General features: G+C 32.9%; 1 protein-coding gene across 1 annotated transcript; it reads right to left on the bottom strand.

Moving 5' to 3' along the window:
* Positions 1-3,749: 3,749 nt before the first annotated feature.
* Positions 3,750-8,721, bottom strand: LOC149531448 (expansin-A10-like). Its single transcript, XM_089808340.1, has 4 exons — positions 8,674-8,721; positions 6,363-6,561; positions 5,358-5,664; positions 3,750-4,059 (listed from the first exon to the last, which is right to left on the bottom strand). Exons 1-4 carry the CDS (start codon positions 8,719-8,721, stop codon positions 3,750-3,752), a joined length of 864 nt encoding a protein of 287 aa, XP_089664466.1.
* Between the last annotated feature and the right edge of the window lie 929 nt (positions 8,722-9,650).

Here is a 9,650-nt window from a genome sequence, read left to right as displayed (position 1 = left end):
GTTTAATTGGCCTAGGGAGTATGGTGCAGGGCACCCAGCCACTCCAAGGCAGGATTCGAGCTATTAGGAATGGTAGTATAGGGGTTTGATCCTTACGTTGTAATAAAAGACTCATTGTAAGGTCCATTAGCATTGTGTTCATGTTATAAACCAAGTGGCTCAATGAGACCAAGGAGTCAGAAATAGATTGTTCTAAGGGTGAGTTGGGTTAGTTTTGTCTTAGGCAAGAAGTTTTGAACTTTTGAAAGCTACTCAGGTTGCTTAATAAAAAAAAGTTGTTATTTTTTAGTGAATCCTGTGTTGCAGTGGATGGTGTGGTCTATTTTTTTTGCTCTGTGATTGAATGTACTAAAGGCGTGTAGGTTGTAGTCATTTATTTTGGTCTGAAACTATTTGGAGTTGTAGCTTGAGAGATATCTACGGATTGTATTAGAAATATCTGTGTAACCTGATTTTAGGGCTCTCCCGCAAATGGTGCCCTAACTTGCACATTCTCAGGTGGAACCCACTGAAATTGAGGAATATGCAAGTTAGGAAAACTTCTAAAATGACTCCAGAAGTTGGAGGTACGGTGAGCAGGGTAAGCAGTGTTTCAAGCCGGTTCTAGGTCAAGCAAGACCATGTGCTTGACCAGGTTTGAAAGCCAAGTTGGAGACAGTCGAGAAATAGGGCACTTCCAGCTTGATGTAGTACTGATGGTTAATGTATTGAGGGTCTGTGGATTGCCATAAGTACTGGGGGTCTTGGAAACCCATCCTTTCCATTCTTCTTTGAAGCCCTATTCCAAACTTATCAATTGGGTCTAGGTACCAAATCAAGGTTTGAGGGGGGGTGCTCAAGCAAGATCTTCCAAGAGGCTTTTGGGATCCATTAAAGAATCCAAAAGAGTTTTGAACAGGCAGAGAAGCCCTAAGGTGTTAAGGAAATTTTGGAGAGAGGTGTAATAGCAAATTTGAAAGGCTACAAGAATTGTGCACCTCTATGTGGAATTTTGTGTTGATCGATCCCAAACAAGTTGTGGATTGTGGCTAGTTGGGGTGTCCATAGATTGTCTCCACAGGTTGAGTCAGTGGGTGAAGTGAGGAAGGAGCTTACTTCTTTGGGCTCATTGGTTGAGCATACCTGGTGTGGGTAAAAGGACTTGAGATAGGTCCTTGAATCCAGAGTTGGATGGTCAAGCCATTGGAAGGCTATAAGGTGGTTGTTGCCGGACTCTGCATCAGAGAGAATTGAAGCTCAAGATGGCATCACTGTCATTCATTTCTTACAAACCTATGTCAAGGAAAAGTCTACCGCAACTAGAATTTGACATCAAACTTCACACATGACACGTGATGGACGATCATGTTGATTGACATGTGAAAACTCCAACCTATTTCCAGCCTTTGCAATCATTCAATGTCTATCTTGCTATGACAAATAGGGATACTTTGGATATGCATTGAACTCCCAAAGTCTTGCAACAATTACCAGGAAACTTCTCCCCTTTAGTATGACATTAGTGAAATTTTAAGAGAACTATGTTCTATCCACATCTCATTATCTCAGAAAGAACGACGACAAATGACCTGAGCCATTGACTTTTTTTACAAAGATTAGCAAAAATACATATAACTTAACTAGGGATCTCAAACAAAGAAAAGGGTGAATAGCGAATGGAGTTCTTCAAACTCATCGCTTCAGTAAAGTTGAAGGTGACGATAAAATCATAGGCAAGAGCATTCAGCAACAGCAAAACTATGAATGTGTTTTAAATCATGATTGTTTGTATTCAAAGAATGACAGAAATATAATTTGAATCTAACAAAAGTCTTTTAAAAAAGATAAATTTTGCAAACAAAGCCAGATTTGGAACCTGCTTGAGATGGTTGCCAACTGGTTTCAAATTATTTATCTCCCTAACAATTCATCGCTGCAAAAGTCCTGCTTCAAACAATATTACAGAATTTAGAAAATGGAATGACAGACAGTAAGAAACAAATAATTGCCAAGCTGGTTAAGATCCTTACTCTGCAAGTTTGAGAGTTCCAAAAAATGATGAATTACAATCAATGGCGTGCAATGTATATCAGGAGCAGTTACGAAAAACGGTTTCGAATGGGATGGCATTATTATTGCACTAGTTACGCCAGAGAGTGTGAATAAGAAAGTAATTAATTTTCATTACACCGAGGTAGTTAAGGATTCATTATTCAAATCCCATTACGTCTTGGTTTGACACCTGTATTGAGTCTCTGCATTATAAATTGCAAGAACTTGGGTGATATCTAAATGTTAGTTTGTCTGTGAAGTAAGTATAACTTGGGCCCACAATAAAATGTTGTCGTTCTGGTGCGGTCTAAGCTCTCCGCCAGTCATTCAATGATCTTCCAAGTCTTTCGAAAGGTAGCGTATTATTTCCAAGCATAATATGCTGACAATGCATGGTCCCATCTTTACGAGTTTGAAATCTGTGTAATTCATTATTTAAATTTTTTTAAATGATGAATTACACAGATTTTAGATGTTGCATGGTTTGAGTGGGTCTCATATGAGACTAAAGTAGTCTCTCGGCTAATAACGCACTACAAGAACAAAAATTCAGGTAGTTAAAATTAAAGGATTAATTCAAATGAATTCACTTGAAGTGAATTTACAACATAAGAACTAATGACAGTGGTTGAGATTGAAGAACAAAAATTTAGATGGTTAAAATTTAGATTTACAATAGATAAATTTCTAAAATTAGTTCTCTATTTCTTAAATTCATTAAGAAAATAATTATACATAAATATAACTAAAAATATTAACACTAAAAAATAACTTGAAACAAAAAATACAAATTAAATAAACTTTTAGATTATAATTCTCTTTAGAATAATAACTTTCTAAAAAAAATAATACAAAATGAAATTGATTCATAAAAGCAATAACTCAAATATCTTCATTTACTTTTATTTACACCAAAATGAGATACTATATATAAATCCAATAGTTTTCACAAGAAATTGCATGGAATACTACCATTTACTTACTTGCGTCTGAAACCCGATAAGATCTAAATCTTTTAAATACAATTAGATATAATCCTAAGATAAACAGACTGTAGAAAAGACAACTGTATCTAAAGCAGTAAAGAATGTAGCAATATGTGGTCCAATCTAAAACATTTTGTATAAATTCTACTCAGCAACCAGTACTGATATTTGAATTTAGATAGAACAAGATACACTTGCTAAATTACTATCCTGAATTTGCAATATGATTCTTTGCAGGGCACATGGAAGGCCTGTGCATCATAAGATTCTATTCTTCTCCTCCTACTGCATCGATTTCTTAAATTTCCATTAATTAAACAAATTTAGAACTCCACTTGAGTATATAGTCGCTACAATTTGCCTAAAAATTGTTTAAAATCTCTTTTAAATTAATAACTAGAAAAAGATCCAATATTGGAATATCACGTGAAGCCTGCATGCATTCAGAAAACATTTATGAAAACTGTCAATCACATGGTGAATATTTTTTTTTGTTTAACAAACATTGGGCAATTCAATCTAATTTCATTAAACTGAATAGTTTTTATTCTTTGAAAGACAAATAAATAACGAAGTTGTCACATGACTGGATCCTATATTCCCATGTATTACATTTTCTGTCTATGAACAGACAAAAGATCCTGCACACCATTTTGGCCTTCAAAATATTGTCAAAAACTCTCTCTTTCTTATCATTTATTCTGTTGAGAATCTATCCTCCATGTCAGTTATTTAGGAAAATTGTCGGTTGCTTGCAAAAGTTTGGCCAGGCTGCCAATCTGAAGGCACAACATTGTTTAGTATGAGAGTTTTTCCATCTCCATCAGTTAAACGAAATGATAAAACTTGTCCATTGAGGTTGGCATTGTTTTGCCAGTTAGCACCCCAATTTCTCTGCATTGCTTGCCAAGAAGTCTTTGAGCCTTTGATCCACATATTAATCACATCTCCACTGCCACCTACGTTGGACACCAACACTAAATTGAAATAGGAATGCCCCTTTAGGCTAAAATGAATTCCTCCCTTCCTCGCACATTTAGCCCTGCATAATAGTCACTAGTCATATTAATGCCTAGAAACCCACATATTTTGGAGAAATCGATAATTTGATGATTAATATTTCATAGCATAAGGAAGCAGTGACCTTGCTTATTGATTTGGTTAGTAGTATATAATCTATGAGAGATTGAGGGATTTTTAATTTTAAAACTTAAAATAATAATAATAATTTAATATTGAAATGTAAAAAGATAGAGTTGAATGAAGTTTATTACATATTTATTAGAAGAAATTATGAAATTGACAAAGGAAAATATATTAAGAAAATAAAGATAAAAGTAGATCAAACAAATTAAATAAAAGAATTAAAAAAATAGAGAAGATTCAGAACATAACTTCTGGCTGACCTACAGCTTTATTAGGGGCCAGCCCCATGTCTTTTTGACTGATATCTAATGCTTCAAAACCATGTCTGTCTAATCTAAAAAGCCTAATCAACATAGAAGACTAATTTAACTCAATATTTTATGACAAAGTCATAATTTTCTAAAGATGTAAACAAAGAGGATAGACTCACTAAAATTTATTTTTGAATACTATAAACTAAATTAATGTAAGAATGTGCTATTTTAAATTATTTGTTATATTGTAGATAACTATTCAAATTGGAGCAAGTGTATGGTATGATTACTTTAAAAGTGTGATTGTTAAAATCAACAATAAACTAACTTAAAACATAGAATATTATTTCTGATAATATATAAAACTTCAATAAAATTAGAATTCAAATATAAATATAACAAAATAAAAGAATAAAATTTAATAAAATGAATAAAGATTACTAATACAATGAAAAATATAACAAGATAAATATAAAATTTACCCAATTGCAAATACCAAAATTTAAAGAATAAAATATATTAATATATACATTAATTTAAATTTAATTGTTCAAATAAGATAATGATGAAATACTAAGTCCCATTTCATAGAAAAGTTTATTGTCTTTTTATGATGTTGGATCAGGTGATCTAATAGATACTTCTCAGGTTTTAGCTTTTAGTGATCAAAGAAGTTTAGCCTATGATGCATATGATCGTATCAGATAACTAAATTGATCTGAGTTTGATAAAAAACTCATTGGTGAAAGAACTCGAATTATTAGAAACCCTCATTTTAACAGTCAGTAATGCCGTTAGCAGCTCCTACATTCATAGAGTTATTCATTTCTAAAGATATCAAAAGTAATCTACATATAAAGAAAACCCATTTACTTATAATCAAAGGCTACAATGCAGATTAACTAAAAAATTTCAAGCAAATCAGAATATTTGGCAATACCTTCTGTAAAGCACGGGCACAATCCCTCCTTTCTCAAGAGCAATTTGGTTGAAAGCGGGCAGTGACATATCAAAATGTCTGAGTGGGGAGTTGCAGGATCCTCCATTGTTATTTGGAGGACAGAAATTAGTAGCAGAGACTTTAATCTTTTTGCCTTTCAGACACCATTGCCGATCTAATTTTGCATCACACACCAATTGAAAGCACGCCCCACACGCTGCACCATTCTCAAACAATGCAGTGCTCAATGCAGCTGTATACGTTCCCATGCCATCATCGTACACATTATCATAACCGCATGCTCCTCCTGTTAAGATAGAACCCAAAACATTAAATTATAAGTTTTCAAAATTCCAGAGCATTTTTGTGACATAATATTTTCATAGTCCATCATAATATGATTGGGTGTTTATACTATGAAAGATTGTTCTGATTAGGTTCAATAAAGAAAGGGCTCGAAGCCAACCGAAAAAAACTTCGAGTCATACCGCAGCTTCAAAAGAATTCACTAGTTGTGAATTCAACCAGCTAAAAAAAATCATAGTTTAGGTCATATTGAGTGTTTATACTGTCTAAGATTGTTTGCGCTAATAATTTAGATCATATTTCATCATTAATTAGTGAAGTGATCATAAATCATATCCTTGTCGTAGTATATAATCAATATTTGAAAGAGTAAAGACTATTACGAAAATGAAACATATCAAATTCTTTGATCAATCCATCAATATTGTGATAATAAACCATAGTTTGATTGTATTCTCTGATCAATATTTAGAGAGAGTAAATAATATTATTACAATGAATCATAGTATATTTTACACTTAATCATCAGAAACTATTGCCAGAGTTAAAATTAATACAATGAATTATATTACATTTGATACTCAATCACCATGAATGATAGAAACTACTGTAATAATGAGTATGATTCAACCAAAAAAATCTCTCAAATTTACTTGACTAGTTACCCAATTTTTAAAAAAATCTACCCATTTTAGTTACCTATATTTGCAGATGCATCGTTGCCCCCATAGAATGTTGCATGAGCAGAACTCCACCCACCACTGATATTTGCTTCCACTGATTCATAAAAGTATAACCAGACAGTTGCTGTAACAAAAAGAACCCTTTCCATAATATGGAAATTTTCTATGCCAGCCATTTTGTTGTATATAATCAATGGCAGCTCATGCAGATCAGTCTATTCTACTTTAAGCCAAATCTTCACATGCTATCTGTGCAAGGAGAAGGTGAGGCTAATATAGCATCTGAAGAAAAGTGCTGTGAATACTTTAATCTTGTGCACAGCTGGAATTTCTGACGATGTGATCAAATTATTACATAAGATCAGATATTGTTGTTAAGATAGTTTATTGTTTTGGGATTAGAACCAGTGACTACTGACGTTTCACACTATAATACTCAAAGGAACAGAGGGAAATTATTATGGACAGAAAAATGATGTAATTAACCCGTGGGCTTTGCACATATTATTATTTGGTCTTTTAACTTGTGTGCTTTATTATCAAGTTTCTGTGTTTTTTTTTAGCTCTATAGCAATTGAGTATATTGTTCTGACTAAAGCCCATGTTATTGAGAACCAAATATTTTATTATTATTTTTAAATGCTGGTGTCATCTCCTTCTGCTATCGAATCAAACTTGGGGGTAGTGCAAGAGCGGATATTTGTTTACAGTGTAATTTTTTTTTTTGGTAGCATTTTATGTATCTTTCTATGCTTTGCAAAATACATCGTACTGTTACATTGCCAATTAAATTTTGATTTCACAAGTTACAAAGAATCTTCAATTGGGCTCTGTAATATTTTGCAAAACAACTGTTGGCATTAGTTTTTTATCGTTATGAGGGAATATACACAACTCTCGCAGATGTTCTAGTGTGTATGATAAATAGGCTGTAAAAAATAAATAAGTTAACGGTACAATATAAAGGTTCAAGTAGATAGATAATGTCATAATAAATGAGAAGATTTAATAACTTAGAATGCAGGAATTTGGTTTTTTATAATTACGAAGGGTGTTACAAAATGATTTATCATAATATATATTCAGAATATATAATGTGTCAATACTTAGATCATTGATGAAGAAGAATGTTATTATGCTTATCATTGATTTCAAACATTCTGAAATGTAGTTAACTGTATTTTATTCTTTATTTTTCCACATAATATTTTTATAGTTATTACTAATTTTTTTACAATATGATTTGATATTCTTGATATACCTATATTCAGATGTTCACTAGTTTTGGTGCTTCAATCAGATTGTTTTATTCATTTGGTAATTCAGTCTACCAATCACTTTGTTTTTTCATAATAGGATAGTTGGTAGTTTTCCAAAACTTTATCACATGAGTGATTTTGGTCTACAAATTTGAAAGAATGTTAAGGATTGGATAAGAGGTTATTTTTTGAATTGTGAGTTTCAGTATTCGTTTTTCTTGGTATTGAACTTTTTGTTGTAGGAGACATAGCTAGAGATGAAGGAAAGAGTTGGCAGCAGCCACCGTCTTTTAATGGACAAAACTATGATACTTGGGAAAAGATTATGAAAACTATTGTGATTGCAAATGATTTGTGAGAGTTTGTGGGCAATGGATTCAATGATGTGACTCTCCCAGCTAGTATAATCCTCTCACAAATAATCAAAAGACACAGTTGAAGGAGTCAAGGAGGAAAGATGCAAAAGCATTAAGCTTGATTGAAACAAATTTTAAAGGGATTGATAAAGTCCTTTTAGTGAAGTTACAGATGATTCTAATAGAGTTTGAGAATCTTGAAATGAAGGATAATGAGTTTATTTGAGATTTAGTTCAAGAGTCTCTGGTTTGATTAACAATTGAAGTCAAATGGAGAAAAATGTGAGGAGCAAAGAATAGTGGAGAAATTTTTAAAACATTTGGCCCAAAAGTATCAATACTCTTGTGATTACCATTGAAGAGACAAAAGACCTCACCACATTGATTGTAGATGAGATAATGGGTTCTCTCAAAACCCATGAGCAGTGGATTAATAGATCTGCAACATATTCCCAAAAGTAAGTTTAAAGCTCAAGCCAAGAGGCAAGGGAGAGGAAGAAGTAACTCTAGAAGAGGCTCTAGAGGTAGAGGTCATGGGAACTTTGGGCAAAAAAATGTTAAAGGAGAAAGCTCAAGATGAGAAGGCAAGGGGAGGCGGAAAAAATAAAATAAAGTGATCAATCAAGACAAAGTGCAAATGTGATTGATATAAATATTGGTGAAACAAATAATCCAACCATATGAGTGGTAATGAAAAATTGTTTTTATTTACTGATAAAAATTTCAAGTCTAAAATTAGAACAGGAGACAATGGAATCATTCCTATTGTGGACAAGGGATCTATCATGATCCGCACCAAGGTGAGAAGGAGATACAAAATATTTATTTTCTCGGCACTACAACATTTGGGGTCAAATTGTTGACGGTGTAATTTGTGGTGATTTTTTTTTAAAATTTTTCTTTTTGCAGCATCATGGCAATATCGACATTGTTATTGTAGTTGCAACGTTGGCATTATCATAAACAAAAAACTTTAAAACATGACATCATTTCCCCTTTTTTTGATCAACTATAGAGTTGATCATTTCCCTTGTGATCTTGTTGTCATGCCCTTATGATCTCCATGCCCTTGCAGCTCTGCGATTTTCTTTAAAGGGAGAAGAGGTATGTAAATGTTCAAGTTTCTTTTCCTTCTAAAAGAGTCAATCTTTGGTCCGTTCAAAGTAATGCCCAGTGGTGTATTTTCTTCTAGAGTTGAAATCTTTAGAATGGTGTCAGCATTTGATATGTTGCTTGGTGATGCCTATAAAATGGAGCAAAGTTGAAACCATCCACTTGTTTCTTTATGCTTGTGCACAAACTAGAAGAAGAATAAAATGATGTCCTACAACTTTAGAAACACTTACTGGAGTATAAGATGGCACTCCCTCCTGCAATTAATCTCCTCCACCTTCATTTGACCAATCCAACAATAAGATTAACCCTATTTTCTTTGATCTATGTGTCTCTGCAAATGTCACTTCTTATAGGCATTGATTTCCATACAAATAATATGTAGGTCACACTAGAATCATTCCGAAATAATTTCAAGCAATGACCAACTCGACATTTCATATCAATATGAAAGATCTGCCACAATATACAATCACTCTTTGCAAGAAGAGGTACAAACCAAGTCGAGAAACCTAGGCCTGATTTGATCTAATAGTGATAACCCTCTTCATTTAGCATACATTTTCCAGAATTCAA

The sequence above is a fragment of the Cupressus sempervirens genome, chromosome 11 (genome assembly GCF_028749045.1).
Source record: "Cupressus sempervirens isolate cs-2001-9-10 chromosome 11, ASM2874904v1, whole genome shotgun sequence".
NCBI classification, from domain to species: Eukaryota; Viridiplantae; Streptophyta; class Pinopsida; order Cupressales; family Cupressaceae; genus Cupressus; species Cupressus sempervirens.
This window is presented reverse-complemented; position numbering and strand designations above follow the sequence as displayed.